General features: G+C 37.1%; 1 protein-coding gene across 8 annotated transcripts in view; it reads right to left on the reverse strand.

Annotated features, from left to right (window-relative positions):
* Nucleotides 1–19,073, reverse strand: part of RAB3IP (RAB3A interacting protein) — a 56,601-nt gene that overhangs the window by 2,986 nt on the left and 34,542 nt on the right. For 6 of the 8 annotated variants that reach the window (XM_005206456.5, NM_001046347.2, XM_024991889.2 and 3 more), the window contains 6 exon segments: nt 14,384–14,461; nt 13,347–13,550; nt 9,734–9,862; nt 8,159–8,271; nt 3,319–3,418; nt 3,164–3,233 (listed from right to left, as the gene is read on the reverse strand). In XM_005206456.5, coding sequence (XP_005206513.1) covers nt 3,164–3,233; nt 3,319–3,418; nt 8,159–8,271; nt 9,734–9,862; nt 13,347–13,550; nt 14,384–14,461 — 694 coding nt within the window. 8 annotated transcript variants of the gene reach the window in all.

The raw sequence follows: 19,073 nt of genomic DNA on the forward strand, positions 1-19,073 counted from the left end.
TAAAGATCTAAACGGAATACCAGAAACTATAAAACTCCTAGAGGAGAACATAGGCAAAACACTCTCTGACATACATCACAGCAGGATCCTCTATGACCCATCTCCCAGAATACTGGAAATAAAAGCAAAAATAAACAAATGGGACCTAATTAATCTTAAAAGCTTCTGCACAACAAAGGAAACTATAAGCAAGGTGAAAAGACAGCCTTCAGAATGGGAGAAAATAATAGCAAATGAAACAACTGACAAACAACTAATCTCAAAAATTTTTAAGCAACTTCTACAGCTCAATTCCAGAAAAATAAATGACCCAAACTCAGCTTTCTTTATACTCCAACCCTCACATCCATACATTAACTACTGGAAAAACCATAGCTTTGACTAGATGGACCTTTGTCAGCAAAGTAATGTCTCTGCTTTTTAATATGCTGTCATAGCTTGGTCGGAGAAGGCAATGGCACCCCACTCCAGTACTCTTGCCTGGAAAATCCCATGGACGGAGGAGCCTGGTAGGCTGCAGTCCATGGGGTCACTAAGAGTCGGACACGACTGAGCGACTTCACTTCCATTTTTCACTTTCATGCATTGGAAAAGGAAATGACAACCCACTCCAGTGTTCTTGCCTGGAAAATCCCAGGAACAGCGGAGCCTGGTGGGCTGCCGTCTATGGGGTCACACAGAGTCGGACACGACTGAAGCGTCTTAGCAGCAAGCTTGGTCATAGCTTTTCTTCCAAGGAGCAAGCGCCTTTTAAATTTATGGCTGCAGTCACCATCCGGAGTGATTTTGGAGCCCCCAAAAATAAAGTCTGTCACTGTTTCCATTGTTTCCCCATCTATATGCCATGAAGTGATGGGACTGGATGCCATGATATTAGTTTTTTGAATGTTGAATTTTAAGCCAAATTTTTCACTCTCCTCTTTCACCTTCAACAAGAGGCTCTTTAGTTCTTTGCTTTCTGCCATAAGGGTGGTATCATCTGCATGTCTGAGGTTTATTGATATTTCTCCTGGCAGTCTTGACTCCAGCCTGATTCCAGCTTGTGCTTCTTCCAGCCCAGCGTTTCTCATGATGTACTCTGCATGTAAGTTAAATAAGCAGGGTGACCATACACAGCCTTGATGTACGCCTTTTCCAATTTGGAAGCAAGTCTATTGTTCCACATCCAGTTCTAACTGTTGCTTCTTGACCTGCATACAGATTTCTCAGGAGGCAGTTAAGATGGTCTGGTATTCCCATCTCATGAAGAATTTTCCACAGTTTGTTGTGATTCACACAGTCAAAGATTTTGGCATAGTCAATAAAGCAGAAGTAGCTGTTTTTCTCGAACTCTCTTGCTTTCTCGATGATCCAGCGGATGCTGGCAATTTGATCTCTGGTTCCTCTGCCTTTTCTAAATACAGCTGGAACATCTGGAAGTTCATGGTTCATGCACTGTTGAAGCCTAGCTTGGAGAATTTTGTTAGCATGTGAGATGAGTGCAATTGTGTGGTAGTTTGAGCATTCTTTGGCATTGCCTTTCTTTGGGATTGGAATGAAGACTGACCTTTTCCAGTCCTGTGGCCACTGCTGAGTTTTCCAAATTTGCTGGCATATTGAGTGCAGCGCTTTAATAGCATCATTTTTAAGGATCTGAAATTCCTTAGAATTCCATCACTTCCACTAGCTTTGTTCATAGTGATGCTTCCCTAAGGCCCACTTGACTTCGCATTTTTATCAGTCATAAAAAGTACTGTACAGTTTAAAGACTGCTTGTATGCTCTGCAGCCTTTTTAAATTCAATATTGATTAGAGACAGATTTCACCCCTATTCTTTTAGGCATTAAAACCTAATTACCAAAAAAAACCCAAAAAAACCCTAATTACATGGGATTATAAACAAATGACTGTTTTATATACCAGAGTTTGAAAATGCTAAACTTAAGTTTTTACCAACACAACTAATTCTTCCAAAGGGTTAACATTCACTGGTTTACATCACTAAAACACAGTAGGCTTTTACCAGTTTTTCAGTATAAGAAAATTTTCAGGGTCTAGAAAAAGATAAACAAGAAAATTCTCCACAACTTCAAATACAAAATTGGCATGGACTTGTCCCTAGCTCAGTATCTGCTATTTCTGTTTTAAAACAACCATATGTATTAAAAATATATATATTTTGGAGCTGTCAGGTCATGTTAGTTTCTATGGCTGGTATTTAAGACATCCGACTATAAAACCATAACTGATCATGAAAGACTACAATTAAAAATGCTGCCACCCTGGCACTAGGTTAGCTCTCTGGATATATCATCTACACGTTTCTGTTGATTTAGAAGACAGTGATCTTTACTCCATTTGGAATTACCCTCACAACTACTTTATTAACTCATACGTGAAAGGAGAAAATACAGAAAAAGCTTAGTGCCTTGTGGGCTCCACTAATTAAAATAAGCCTGATCACATTTAGAGCTTGTTCAGTTTTCTTTTTTTTTTAAACTTTACAATATTGTATTAGTTTTGCCAAATATCGAAATGAATCCGCCACAGGTATACATGTGTTCCCCATCCTGAACCCTCCTCCCTCCCCATACCATCCCTCTGGGTCGTCCCAGTGCACCAGCCCCAAGCATCCAGTATCGTGCATCGAACCTGGACTGGCATCTCGTTTCATACATGATAGTACACACGTTTCAATGCCATTCTCCCAAATCTTCCCACCCTCTCCCTCTCCCACAGAGTCCATAAGACTGTTCTATACATCAGTGTCTCTTTTGCTGTCTCGTATACAGGGTTATTGTTACCATCTTTCTAAATTCCATATATATGTGTTAGTATACTGTATTGGTGTTTTTCTTTCTGGCTTACTTCACTCAGTTTTCTTAAGGAGTATTTTCAATGGGCTTTATGCTCCTCTCACATTTACCATCTGGTTTATCATATATTCCTTAAACGTTAAAACTGATCCTGCTTCAAACTCAAGATTAGAGTAAAATGCGGCAAATCTAAGGATTAAATACAACATGTTTTAAAAGATGCTTTTATTCCCAAATTCTTCACACATTAGACCTATAAAAGAGATTCAATATACATGTACCAATAATGTTTATTTGAGCATTACTATTATGTCCTATACTTTTTACTTAACTTTCATGCAAATATTTTATAATGAATTGACACTCACCATCTTGCTGTTTCACAAGTCCCTGCTGAATGTACCGAATGTATGTGAAAAAGTTACAGACAGAAGTGATCTGGGCCAAAAAGAAAAGAATGTTAAACAGTCAAATGTTTCATGTCAAAGAGAGCTTTATTAAAATTCACGGTTACATTACTTACCCTGTATCTGCAAAAAGGAGAAATGTAGTAGTAGTTACTTGAGTCCCCTAGTTTAATTCTGTGTTTACAGGACTTGCTCTGACCTGTGAGAGCACATTTTCTGTAAAATAAGGATAAATTTTAGTTTTAAAAAATTAAAAGCATTTTGCCCCTACCTTCTGAACAAGTTACACACTCATTCAGACAACAAATATTTGACAACCTACCCTTTATCAGGCACTCTGTGAAGATGACCAAGACAAAAGCCCTACCCTCTAGGGCTTACATTCTAGTAGAAATTTACAGGCATAGCATTCAGTATGGTTCTAGAAATAAAAGCCAGATGTTTTAATATATGTCCTTGCTCAGTCACTTCAGTCATGTCCAACTCTCTGCGACCCCATGGACCATGGCCCGCCAGGATCCCCTGTCCATGGGATTCTCCAGGCAAGAATACTGGAGTGGGTTGCCATTTCCTTCTTTGGTGATAAAGTATGAAGTAAGTGAAATGAAGTCGCTCAGTCATATCCGACTCTTTGAGATCCCTTGGACTGTAGCCTACCAGCTCCTCCATCCATGGGATTTTCCAGGCAAGAGTATTGGAGTGGGTTGCCTTTTCCTTCTCTAATATATGTCCTAACCAGGAACAAAGTTACAAATAAGTAATCAGCTGCAGGGCAGGTCACAGCTTTCCACTGGGACTTCAACTGCAGCCATGAAATGAAAAGACGCTTACTCCTTGGAAGGAAAGTTATGACCAACCTAGATAGCATATTCAAAAGCAGAGACATTATTTTGCCAACAAAGGTTTGTCTAGTCAAGGCTATGGTTTTTCCTGTGGTCATGTATGGATGTGAGAGTTGGACTGTGAAGAAGGCTGAGTGCCGAAGAATTGATGCTTTTGAACTGTGGTGTTGGAGAAGACTCTTGAGAGTCCCTTGGACTGCAAGGAGATCCAACCAGTCCATTCTGAAGGAGATCAGCCCTGGGATTTCTTTGGAAGGAATGATGCTAAAGCTGAAACTCCAGTACTTTGGCCACCTCATGTGAAGAGTTGACTCATTGGAAAACACTCTGATGCTGGGAGGGATTGGGGGCAGGAGGAGAAGGGGACAACAGAGGATGAGATGGCTGGATGGCATCACTGACTCAATGGATGTGAGTCTGAGTGAACTCCGGGAGTTGGTGATGGACAGGGAGGCCTGGCGTGCTGCGATTCATGGGGTCGCAAAGAGTCGGACACGACTGAGCGACTGATCTGATCTCAACTTCTGTCTTAGTTGAAAAAAACTTAAAAGTAACTGTTCAAGTCTCAAAACATGCTACTGATACCCTGCAGGACAACAGTTTCCAGATGGGATACTTTTTGGTGTGTTGGGTTGGTGTATATGCATTTAACATGGCACCTAGGCCTGAGAAATACAAAGGAATAAGATATCTTACAAATACACTGCATCTTAACAATTATAATTACACAAAGAGTACATACTACATTTAGACATACAGACCTTCTTCTTTGCATACTACAACATGTATGAGGGTTTTCAGGCTACAATAGGGTGAAAGCCTCTTGAGAGCAGGGAATGTACTGTATTCATCTTTAAATGCCTGACAATAAGTATCCACCTGGCAGAGAGCAGACATTCAGTGGTTGCTGGTTAAGTGAAGGCCACCTGTCACTCTACTTGCTCAACAAGATCAGGTTGGACTCACAGAAGCCCAGCTATCACCCTGCTAAATTAGAAGCTTGACTAAAGACAGCTACCACTTCTTGTCAATGCAAACTTAGTGTAGCTCTAAAGTAAAATAAAGTGGCCAATAGCATTTTATAGGACATTATAAGTCATAAAGAAAAATGTATTAACTAGACGTTGAATTTTCAGCTATACTTACGAGAAATATGAAATGAATGTGGCTCCATATTAAGCAAACACACAACAAATGGTTACTTAAAAAAGAATAATTCTGGCCATTCGAATCACAGAAGAATTCTTACCTTTTCAAAGAGATTTCACCTCACTGTTCCTTTATTAGAAAATGTCTTTAATGATCTATAATAATATTTAAAAGCACTACTACTAGCTTGAGGATGGACGATCAAGAAATTTAAGGCACAAGTGTTAAAAGTCCTTAGAACTATACTATTTTAAGCATAATTTACACAAGAGAAAAAAGTAACCATCAAACTGATAAAAATCACCTTTACACCGCTCTTCTGGAAGCAGACATATATCTGTTTGTCCACTATTTTTCTAACTTTCAAATGACTCAGGTAAAATGGTTTTAAGTATCAACTTTTAAAATAATAAAGTGTTTATTTCATTTCTGAAGCTAATATATTTTTATTTGAGCTAGAATTCAACGCTAAGTCTTCTGACCTCTAATTCCGATTTAAAAAAAAAAAAAAAACATATCTCAGTATCTCAATAGCTCTAGTCCCAAGATTTCAAATCCTTGCTTGCCATTTTCACTCAAGAATGTCAACGTGTCTAAGTCTGCATCTATCAGCTTGTAAACCAGAGCCCTATTAACTTCCAAAAGTTCACATCACCCATCCAGTCACCTCTAACTCCTTTCTTTACACATCTTTCCTCCCCGTACACTCATCATCCACTGAACGCAGTTACCTTGTTTCCTTCTTCAGTCTTTGTTATCCAAATTCCATCCATACTTCTAAAACCCAGATCAAACCAAAGCCCCTCTAATAACAGTTCTGATCACCACCAGTGGAATGACTTTGCCTTCCACAAAATTCCCAGAGCACTATGCCATTCACTTAGTGACTGTCTTGACAATCTCATCCACAAGAGCCTTAGCCGGGGCCATACTTCACGTTTCATTCAAAAAAAAAAAAAAAAAGACAACATTTTCCTTTGGTTTTCTCCACACAATATGCACTGCAAACATCTTGGCTTCTGGCCCCATTTCCACAAGCACAACAATACCCTTAATTGTTCCCTAAATAGCTCAGTTGGTAAAGAATCCACCTGCAATGCAGGAGACCCCCTTTGATTCCTGGGTTGGGAAGATCCGCGGGAGAAGGGACAGGCTACCCACTCCAGAATTCTTGGGCTTCCCTTGTGGCTCATCTGGTAAAGAATCCACCTGCAATGCAGACCTGGATTTGATCCCTGGGTTGGAAAGATCCCCTGGAGAAGGGAAAGGCTACCCACTAGAGTATCCTGGCCTGGAGAATTCCATGGACTGTATAGTCCATGGGGTCACAAACAGGTGGACATGATTGAGTGACTTTCACTTTCATTCAGTATAATTATTTTACTAAAATATTGTAAAAATATACTGTAACTGAGACTTCATTTGATGATACTGCACATTTAATATGTGGGATAGATACAATGCAACCATAAATTTAAAATCCTACAATAAAAACTGCTATTTGTAAAATAAGGTATAACACAAAACTTAGAACTACAAAAACTGCTATCATTAACGATAGGAGTTTGTTGATGAGTAGAATTTAGGAATGTAAATCTCTTCCCCAAAATTCAGAGGCCACCATACTACAAGTGTGGCTGCTGCTGCTAAGTCGCTTCAGTCGTGTCCAACTATTAGCGACCTCATGGACTGCAGCCCACCAGGCTCCTCCATCCATGGGATTTTCCAGGCAAGAGTGGGTTGCATGGGAGTGTAAAACAGGACACAACTCTAGGTAGACAGACTTGCGGCTCACGAACAAACACAGGACTAAAAAAATAAGTTACCCAAATACCAGCACTGACTGATCCTGCTGAGAGTGCAATGTGCATAACAGGAAACAGGAAGAACGACACAACTCCCACAACTGGTTTTAACAGACCTAGCAGTTAATCTCAACCAGCTGTTTCCTCTTCTGCCTTCAAATAGCCTGCCTGACAGGATTCAACTGTTGCTAGCTAGGAGCTCTCTTGGGCCTCCTAGTGGTAAAGAACCTGCAGGAGACATAAGAGATGTGGGTTCGATCCCTGGGTGGGGAAGATCCCCTGGATGAGGCTATGACAACACACTCCAGTATTCTTGCCTGGAGAATCTCATGGACAGAGGAGCTTGGCAGGCTATATGGTCCATGGGGTGGCAGAGACTGGGACACAACTGAGTGACTTAGCATGCACGCACATGAGCTCTCCTAGGCTCTTCAGTCCCCTTATACTGATCTAGTTTTTAACCAACTAAGCAGCTTCCCCTAAATCTTTCAAAGTCACCTTTTAAACAGCTGTCCCAAAGGTTTTGGGTACTGCTGGTTTCAATCTTTTTCTCCCAGAACTGGTTGGAAAAAGGCTTGTTCTGCTATGAAATGTGGTCACCCGTGAAGGTACACAACTGTCAAATATTTCTTACACATGAAGACAGAACTGTTTCTTTACCAAAGTGAGAAAGCTTTACAATGAGACTACTGAAGAAAAGTACTAGCCAAGTCTTTTGGTACCCTGTTTTCATGCTTGGTAATACCTGGTCTAATTCACTGTCTTTTCAAATTATTTTTGAAGCAAATTTCAAGAAGAAATATTTTATACAAAAAGCCCAGAACATGAAAAGTACAACAACAAAAAAAATCCGCTTATGACCCATTAAAGAGATTTCATAATCAGGTAATAGATTACAATATGTGGTTTACAAAAAAAGTTTCTGACACCTGATCTACCTGGATCCCACGTACAGGTCTGTAATTAAAGAGCTCTCCACTGACGATACATCTGAAATCCCCACACTGCCTGCGGGTTGGTCTCTGGACTGCACAGACTCTAAACAGAAAACTGACGAGAGATTTAACCATATTTAAAACCAGAAAAAATTAGAATAACTACAACACATAAAATTTTTAAAACTCAGTATTCTTCCACAAGACATGATTGTGAAAACATACTTTGGTCCTCCGCATTCAACTGCAGATGCTTTCACGAATCGAACAGGTTGTAATCCCACTGGTTCAATGCTTAAAGTGTTGTTCTCCACAGCCTCCAGAACAGCTGAAGCCAACTTCAAAGAACACAGAAAAATATTAGATGCTGACAGGAAAATGTAAAAATTCTAGTTCACAGTAAACTGATGTTTAAAAATTATTTTTCCCCAAGTTCCCCTAGATTTGCCTTAGCTAATGAAAAAGAAAGAAACCACACAAGCTTGGTTTGAATTCTTTTATAACTCTGATATTGTTATGAAAAGTGATTCAGTTACAGCTAAATAACTTTTCTCATTTTCTGGAAGGAAATTAAAGACATTAATTCCAGATCACCCCTTATCACATCCACTATTAAAGTCACTTCAAAATGAATATCTTAATGCTTGATTTTACTAAATTTATGCATTATTTTTTAATACTGGTCATCATATTAGAGCAATATATATTAAACAGAACTATATATTTAATGATCACATAAATACACCAATTGTATTTATGTGCACAAGAGTACACAAAAGAATTAAATGAATTATCAAATATTAAATGCCCAGATGGAGACGGTAGTAACTGATAAACAATTGATGAAATGGGCAAACTACTTTATTCTGGCAAGATTACTTATACGTAGCAATCCACCTAAAATTAGGGCCAGAGCCATAATGACTAACAGCTATATATCAAAAGCATTTTATTCTTCCTCTTCTCCTTACAAGTAGTGTTGTAATTAAATTCTCTGAAGACTCGTAGGATTAACTTTCTTAAAACATTTATTGACTGGATATTTGTAGACAAACCTTCCACATGTAAGAACAAATTGAAGTTATGACCTTACATTTGCATAGTGTTTTAAGGTTTTCTGTCTACTTGAAAGTGTCAAAGTGTTAGTCACACAGTCATGCCTGACTCTTTGAAGCTCCATGGACTGTAGCCCACCAGGCTCCTCTGTCCATGGAGTTCTCCAGGCAAGAATACTGGAGTGCGTAGCCTTCCCTTTTCTAAGGGATCTTCCCAACCCAGGGGTAGAACCTGGGTCTCCTACATTGCAGGCAAATGCTTTACCGTCTGAGCCACCAGGGAAGTTTTTCTATCTACTTAATTGACTTCGTTTTGTCTTAACAAACCTGAGACACGGGCAAGGAAGGCATTTTTTCCCCCATTTTAATGATGAAGGAACTAAACAGGAGTTTTAAAATCACATATGGATAAACCAAACAAACAGCCTGAAGTATACAGAAATTCCTTTACACTGACTCTTGGACTAAAAGTTAAGAAATAAGCCCTACCCCCTTAACATACTTAATACTTCACTCCAGTGCAAAACACACTGCAGTGTGAGTGATCCTCTGCTCAAATAAGGAAGGAGGCTCAGTAAGTGAATGCCAAGAAATTATTATGATCCTAATATGGAATGGAGAAAATGGTAAAACATGACATTTTATAAATTATCTGTGTAAGAGATAGTAAAATATGTAACATGTCTAAGTAAAAGGTATAGGAACAACTCTAATGCATTTCTATTAAAGTTTTTTTTTAAATTACCTCACTTTTTGAGAAGGTTAAACAAGGAAAGATATCTTCCTGATAGATTTTGTCTAAGAAAGGACAGGTTCTATCCATTGTGGGTTCATCCTTCCAAGATCTGAATTCATTATACAGGGATAAGTCAGCCTGACAAAAGAAAACATAAAATAACTTTTTAAAAAGTACAAACAAAAAATCACTTTATAAAACCAAAACCTAATTAATATATTACCAAAAAACAAATACTCTTTATTTAAAATAACAATTGAACCATTCTTGATTAGTTATAATACAGGATAGCAATTTTTTAATTGAAGTATAGCTGATTTACAATATTGTTTGTTTCGGGTGTATAGCAAAGTGATTCAATTAAACATTTTTTTTCAAATTCTTTCCATTATAGATTATTATAAGGTATTGAATATAGTTCCCTGTTGTTGTTTTAGCTGCTAAGTCATGTCCAACCCTTTAGTAACCCCCTGGAGTGTAGCTCGCCAGGTTCCTCTGTCCATGAGATTTTCCCAGGCAAGAATACTGGAGTGGATTGCCATTTCCTTCTCCAGGCGATCTTCCCCACCCAGGGATTGAACCTGCCTCTCCTGCACTGGCAGGCAAGATCTTCCCCACTGAGCCACCAGAGAAGCCCATGGTTCCCTGTACTATACAGTAAATTCTTGGCTTATTTTATATACAGTGGTGTATATCTGTTAATCTCATCCTTCTAACTTATCCCTCTCTCAGCCTTTCCCCTTTGGCAACCATAAGATCCCTTCTATGTCTGTGAGTCTGTTTCTGTTTTGTAAATAAATTCATTTGTACCTTTTTTAGGATTTCACATATAAGTGATCATATCTGTGTTTTTCTTTCTGACATCTTCAGTGAGTATGATACTCTCTAGGTCCATTTACGTTGCTACAAATGGCAATATTTCATTCTTTTTAAAAAACAATCCAAACTCCCAAATAACTAGGGGGTGCTTTTCAATGTAATCACTACGGTGTCAAAGATCACTACCATTACCTATCCACCAAAAAGAGTGTAACACTAATGTTGGAGTTCTTCTTAAGACACAGGTGCACACTGTTCTGAATACAAAAGTTTTCTGAAAACAAACAATTTGGAGCCAAGTTAATTAAAACAAGTGTTTAAACAGAGGCTGACCAAATTGTGAAATCTATTTTGGGGTCAAAAGTGACACCACCTGTTCAGCTATTTAAGGCATTTCCAGAATTTTCAAAATTTTTACTCTATAAGCTGCAAAACTAAAAGCAGCACACACACACAGCCTCCTAAATTGACTATCTCAAATACACAACATTCATTTAGATTTTTTTTGCCATTTCAACATCTAGTATCTCCCATCTGAATTACCAATAATCTAGCTGGCACCGGTCTTCCTATTCACTCTTCCAGTTGTCTCTTCTCTTTCCTTCCAATTTAATAATTTTTCCCAAGTATTCTTCTCTTTGGATTCCCCCAGCCCAGCTCAATACTGCACATCAGCATATAAAGGTCCACCCAGCCCCCAGCCACCCAAACACAGAGCAGTGTCCCTCAGCCGCCCGCAACTCTAAGCCACTCCTGTCCAGAGGCACTAGCCGCCCTGTGAATGAAACACTGACTGCACCTGCGGCCTCCAGGACAGCTCAGATGTGCGTGTCGTCTATGTGAAAGTAACCAAACCTGCGGCCTCCAGGACAGCTCAGATGTGCGTGTAGTCTGTGTGAAAGCAACCAAACCTACAGCCTCCAGGACAGCTCAGATTGTGTGTAGTCTAATGTGAAAGTAACCAAAGACTGGCTGTACCCCAGCTTTCCTAGAGACTTCCCTCTAAGGTGTATAATAGCAATCTCAATGTGAATTTTTTTCATCCAATCCATAAATTCCTTGAATCAAAGCTAAAGGCAAAAGGATAAAATTATTAGCAGATAAGTAATACATTTTCAAATTAATTTTCTTTGTAAAGTCTACCCTTTGATGGATATAAAACCCAAAGTGGGTAAGTAGTGTTCTGAGAAAAGATTCTAGTTGAAAGGCAATAATTTAAACTACTTATTAAGAGCTGACTCTGTCAGGAACTATAGTAATAAGCACTTCACAAACATTTAATCCTCAAAGCTGGGCAAGATAAATATTATAATCTCCATTTATAGATAAGAAAACTAGAGTTTAGAGAGAGAAAATAACTTGACCAAGGTTACCAAGCAAGAAGCCAGTAAAAGTTCACATTAGAGTGACTTGATCTCAAAGTCTCACCTAACTGTGTGCATGCATGCACGTGTTCTCAGTGCTTTCAGAAGATACACTGTAAAGTCATGACTGAATGCCCCATCACATTTTCTATAGAAACATGGACATATTCCATTTTCTGTCCAACTGTTATATCTAAGATTTACACAGTTCAAATTTATGTGTTTCCTTTGTCTAATAGAACATTTTGACAAGTTTTACAGAAAATATTACAATACAAGATATAGCCAGAAAGCAAAATGTTATATGCCGCCTATATGCATATTTTAAGGAATTTCATAAATACAAACTTTAAAACGTTCCATGAGAAACATCTAAATGTTCTTAGTGTAAAAAACAGGGAGAAAAGGGTACATAATTACACACACTGAGACACCACAGCAAAAATACAAGTTGTACCAAGCAATTAAAAATGCTATCAATACTGAAAGAAATCAGAATTAAAGTTATGACTAAAAACGTTTCTTAAATATTTAACAGAAACCAGTGTGAATTTTAATTTCATCACATTCAGATTTAACCAAGTATTGAACTTCTCTCCCACCAGCATCTTTTTTTCTTATGAATAACTAAACAATATACAATTCAATTAAAATGAGCAACAACCCTGGTTATTCAAATTCAATAAACTCCTGGCTTCTATGTAAAAATCTAAATAAGCAAAGCTTCTTCAAGATTAATGAGAGACTTGAATTCAACAATGTAAAATACAACTTTCAAGAAAAAAAATGGGAGAAGGCTGCTTGTTAATTAGTGATCAATCCCTTTGGACATGCTTTCTTATCACATGTAAGTAAAAACTATTTTACAATTACACAATTTTTACTCAAAACAGCTCAAAATATTAGCACATTATCCCAGCTATCCTCATAACATACCTTATAAAATTATAAGCTTACCATCAGTTCTATTTTTTGTTGCTTAATTATATGAATTAACTCCAGGACTACCTTACTGATATAAAATTGTTTCTCCCAGAATTTAAGTAAAAATAACGCACTGTTCTTCAAGAAAATCACCTAATATTTTCATATATTTCTTATGTTCATATTTTGCTGGAGCATGCAAGCAATACATTTTGACTAGCCAGATCATTAAAGTCACCCACTCTCCTTTATACAACACACAACAGTTTGCTCCCTAAATGAAATATCGAGATTAAGAAACTTACCAAGTTTCCAGCAGGTACTCCAAGGTCAGCCAGGTAGAGAGGGGAACTGAAGAATCCCTGAAAGCAGCCAGCTCTAGACAAAGCCTCCCCCATCTTAATACTGAATATTTTGTATTAAAAGTTTTGCTGGCAAAAATCATAACCAACACCTCAGTGATGAGAATTACTAAGTATCAACAGAGTCAGAGGGGACAGTCCTGGACGAGTTACCTCTTTGCAGTCTTTTACAATTGGCTGTATCACACTGAGGTCCTGGTGACTGCCACTCATAGCACTGCTTGTACTTTTATTTCTGGTATGCCCCTTTTTAAAATGTGCCTTTCCACCTGGCAGAGGCTCTTGTGTAGGTGATGTTGGAGAACTGGACAATACAAGGGTCTTCAATGCAGCTACTTCAGCTTGGAGTACATCAATCTTGAAAAGAAATCAACACAGTCACATATACTGAATATGTTTTATGACAGATGCAGCTAAATGTTAACAATTTGGTAACTTTCAGAGATGAAACATAAGTTTAATGTGTATTTCCTGTGGAGTAATAAAAGGAAAGTAAACTAAATGGGTTTTTTGGGAGGGCTTTTTATCTTTAATCAGTCTTTTGATGTTCCCATACAGTCTGGATTCAGCTGCTATTCACAATGTCAGATGAAAATTTTTAAATTATCAAAATGTTTAACATTTCACTATGTGGATTTTCCGATGAGATCGGGTGCGTTCAGGGTGGTATGGCTGTAGACATCACCAACTCAATGGACATGAGTTTCAGCACGCTCCATGAGCTGGTGATAGACAGGGAAGCCTGGCGTGCTGCCGTCCATGGGGTCACAAAGAGTCGGACACGACTGAGCTACTGAACGGATGCAAATTTTCAGAATCTTCATATTTAAAAATAGCTTATGATTAGGTGCAGTTCATTTCTAAAATAGTAAAATCTAGTAACATTTCAGTGGCTTTTTTAGTGAATTAAAAAATAATTGACTTTAAAATGTAATTATATAATCCTTTTGATAACATGTGTGATTCACAAAGCTTTAAATCATTTGCTTCTAATATAAATGTACACTAAATGTTCACTATTAATTATATCTATGTAGTAGCTATTTTCTTCTTTATAGTGTCTTGTAGTTTTAAAAATCTTCTAAAGTAAGCAGTACTTTTATAATCAGAGCAAACCCAATACATGTCAAGGTATTTTTCAAACTGTAATTACTAGTTTCTGTATCCTATTAAAAGCAGCAAAAACTTACTTTTCCTTGTGCTTCTTTTAGCTGTTTTTCTGCTGTTGCCTGCTTGACATTTGCTTCTCTCACCATCTTATGAGCTTCCTGAAAAAGTTAACATCTCATATTTTGGAAATAAAGTATTTAGCATTTGTTTTCAAAAATCCTTCAACGGGTGTCTATGATTGAAACAAAGATACACTAACAAAATTTTGCCTAAAATTAAGTATTCAATGTCAACAGCTGAAGCAGCAACTGTCATCAGGCAAATCAATTATTAGGAATAAAGAATAGGTACCTTCTTTTATTACCATAGAGGCAGGCAAGGTTAGTTTGATCATTTTAATTAATACTTGTGTAAAGACTGCAAATGTTAAAGAAGGAAAAGTCATGATCCACATGTCAAACCCAACTTCTTTGCAATTAGGTTTTTATAATTTGTATTCATATTACTATGCACAGCAAAGACATACAGGAGAAACAAGCAAAAATATTAACACATCGGTAATGCTGTAGTTTATAGGAGTAACAGCTGAGAAGCCTTAGAGCTTCCAATAAAAATACTCACAAATCGATATTAAATCTTGATTTTGTGCAGAGCAATTGAAAAAGGTTGAGTTTATCCTTTCATAAGATCTTAATTTTTTAGTACCAAATATATGAAACTCTCGGAGAAGGCAATGGCACCCCACTCGAGTACTGTCACCCGGAAAATCCCACGGACGGAGGAGCCTGGTAGGCTGCAGTCCATGGGGTCGCTAAGAGTCGGACATGACTGAGGGACTTCACTTTCACTTTTCACTTTCATGCTTTGGAGGAAATGGCAACCCACTCCAGTGTTCTTGCCTGGAGAATCCCAGGGACGGGGGAACCTGATGGGCTGCCGTCCATGGAGTCGCACAGAGTCGGACACGACTAAAGCGATTTAGCAGCAGCAGCATATGAAACTCTAGATATTTAATTCCCCTTTATTCATATAACATTTATTCATCAAACACTTATTCATAACATCTCTTCCTCAGCTACCGTTCCAGGTGCTGATAACTCTTAAGGAGCTTACACTCTGAAGACATTCTAATAATCAAATAAAATATGAGTACAAATTCTGGATTTTATTCTAAATCCATTATGAAGCCTTATGGCCTTTTAAGAAAGAGAATGACATTATGTTATTTGTATTTTAAAAAGCTTACTCTGCTGTATGGAATAATCCCTATAAAATATAAGGGTGGACTGGAACAGTACACAGGGTGCTTGCAATAATCGCCCAGGATGTAAGAGCATAGATCTTAGAACTTCAATTTACTGTTCACCCGGAAGAGAGCGATGGAAGGCAGAAGGAAAGAAATCAGCTTCAAAGCTGCTTAACAGTTTGACAAGAGAACCCTCACTAGGACTGCTCAGGGGAGAGTGGAAGTTCTCCACATCAGAATTCCACGGTGGCACTCCCATTTGTTCATTTGCTTTTAGAGTATGTAATGACATTGCACCTTGTATGTGCCCTTGTATTATAATAAATGTACAGATATTGTTTTAAATAAGAAAAGCTTTACTATCAATGCTTATAACGAGATTAACTGTGAGAATATCCCATGCACCATTATGCTGGCTATCTTGTGTCAAAGCCTGTAGGAGCTATCAAATTTAATAATGAGACAAGCATTTTTCTTTTAAAAATAACAAGTATTTCAGATGTGCTGAGTAAGTGTTGAATTTTAACAAGTAACTGTCATTAAAATACTACTTGACAGGTAGTTCTCAAATAATAAGTATATCTAATCTGATCCTTCAAGATAAGTGACATTTTAACTATGAATCCAGAAGTAACATGTGCTATGGAGAGAATATTTGTTTAATGTTTAGAATTGGATTCTGCTTTCATTAATGGCGGACCATGCAACTTCTTAGAACAAACTTCCTACAGAGAACAGTTTTTAAAAGCTGGACAAATTTTTTAAAAATGTTCTTGAAGGCATTAGAGTGCAACAAAATAATGAAGAACCAGAGGACCAAGATCCAGAAGAAGTAAACTGAGGAAAGTGAGCTGAAACTTGGAGTGATTTGTCCCCTTAGAGATATAAGGGATATACTGGAAAGGTATAAAATAAATGTAACTGGAGTGTAAAAAGGAAAGAGAAAAGAGCTAGAATGAGGCAAGAGGAGTATCTAAAATGATAATTCATAGGACTTTAAAAATTGACGAAAGACATAAAAAGATACATGAGCTTGAAAACTTTTCTATCACTGTCATTCTGAAACTGAAAAATTATTTAAGTATCATCTACACAGGAAAGTCCGTAAACTTTCTAGAAAGGCCAGATAGTAAGTAGTTCAGGCTTCTAAGTTGTATGGTCTGTGTTGTAACTACTCAACTCTGCTGCTATAGTGTGAAGGCAGCCACAGACAATAAAACAATCAATGAATATAGCCATTCCAATAAAAATTCATGGGCACTGAAATATGAGTTTCATAGAGTTTTCATACGTCACAAAATATTCCTCTTTCGATTCTTTTTCCTCCTCTTACCATTTGAAAATGTAAAAACCAACCTTGGCTTGTTAGGTTGCACAAAAGTAGATATAGGCCAGTTTTGGCCTGCAGGCTATAGTTTGCACACCTGTGATCTATACAAGCATTCATGTCCGTATATTTACAAACACGGAAGACAGAATTTTTTTCCTCTCTGGTTAGCAGTGGTTCAAATTAAGTTGATCTTTTTTTTTCTTTTTTAAAAATAGTGTTTATTCACCATCTTCTGATTAGTTTTCAAAAACAATTTGTTGGCATTAAAGACAAAAACTCACTAGAGAATGTTACGGGAAAACTTTCACATAACTAGCAATGGGACTGAAAATTCATTATCATGACTTATTACAGGAAAAGATGTACTTGTTCCTTTCAGATGAGTATATATATCTGTGAGTTATGAGTAACATTAAATCTAAATTTTAAAAATGGAATTTAGACCACATCATCATTGGAAAAGGAAATGGCAACCCACTCCAGTACTCTTCTTGCCTGGAAAATCCCATGGACAGAGGAGCCTGGCAGGCTATAGTCCAAAGGGTTGTAGAGAGTCAGACACAACTGAGCGACTTCACTATCACTATCATCTGGATCATAAATTTAAAACAAGTTTTCAAAAACAAGATAACAGAGTCAATCACAACGCTCTCACAAAATAAATATACACATATACAATGTTTTTTAATGAGAATACTTCTGTATTATAAAAAATTTAAGTATTTTTATTATTTCACTTTTTATAAACACTTTTGTGTTTTATATGTATGTAACATTATGATGTGTGTTAGTATATGTGCATAATTTAAGTACATATGTCTTAGAACAGTGCCTAGTGCATAGGGAATTCTCAATATCTTCATCATAACAAAGGTTCATGCTCAAATTTGTCTCTGTGGCTTGAAAGAAAAGGAAGTGCCATTTATGACTTTCACCATACTTAAAAGTAAGATCAAGGTCATGAATTTGAGTCCCAGCATTCTTCTTAACTCTACTTATGATTTTCTTCACAGACAAAATAATTTGTACTATATGTGCTTACAGCATTGTTGAGAGAAACTAAGCATATCATAGACATTTACTAAAATTGGCTGAAAAAACATAAAACCACCTTAAGACTATATATCTTTTTTTTCCATGTTAAATGTAGACTACTTTGTAAAGCATTCTTTCAACTGACTTCACTTTATATTTTGCATTACCTGACAATCCATAATACTATAAGAAAAAATATATACACACACACATATATATACAACTTTATAATCTTGTATTTTTTGCTAAATACAAAAGTATAATTATATTCAAGATCATTCATCATATATAAATTCCTAATCTGAGTTTACAAGCTTACCAAAATTATATAAATTGAGTTTATTCAGAATAATCTTCAATTCTTAAAAAAAAAAACTATTTACACATATACATAAAATGTAAGCAAAAACATTTTTTCATAAAACAATGGTAAACTGAGATCATGAAGGCAAAACTGAGACCACAGAAAAACTTACTCTACTTTTTTTCTAAACTCAGTAAGCAGTTGGTTTGAATACAATTTTCTTCATTACTGAAATCATCTTTAATCAGCGTAGTTTCTTTCCCAGAAAGTACACACAGTTAAGGTTATTAGTCACTCTTAGGTCAGAGATAAATTAGGGACCCCAAAATTATGCTTTTTAGATAACTTTTTCATTCATTGCACAAACTGCACTTCTGGTACTTCACATCCTGCTAGAGACAGGGAAAAGTTTCTATTTGTTCTCCTACTTCATCTAACAAAATGACATGTACATGCAGCTGGGGGGAACTAAGTGGGGGCTAAAATTAAGGGCAGGCTGGTAGGAAACCAATATTAACATAAGCAGCATAATGTATTTGCTTTCTTATCTACTAACACTATATTATAAAATTTTCTTCTAACCAGACAGTACTGAAAGAAACGCCTTATGTTTCTGTACACTCCTTCTACATATAAAAATGTAACATTACATAACTCCTGTTCCAGATCTTTGTATGTTAGTAGCTCAGTCATGTCTGACTGAGACCCCATGGACTGTAGCCCACTAGGCTTCTCTGTCCAAGGGATTTCCCAGGCAAGAACACTGGAGTGGGTTGCCATTCCCTTCTCCAGAGAATCTTTCTGACCAAGGGATCAAATTTGGGTCTCTGGAAATGCAGGCGGATTCCTTGCCAT

The sequence above is a fragment of the Bos taurus genome, chromosome 5 (genome assembly GCF_002263795.3).
Source record: "Bos taurus isolate L1 Dominette 01449 registration number 42190680 breed Hereford chromosome 5, ARS-UCD2.0, whole genome shotgun sequence".
Classification (NCBI taxonomy): Eukaryota; Metazoa; Chordata; class Mammalia; order Artiodactyla; family Bovidae; genus Bos; species Bos taurus.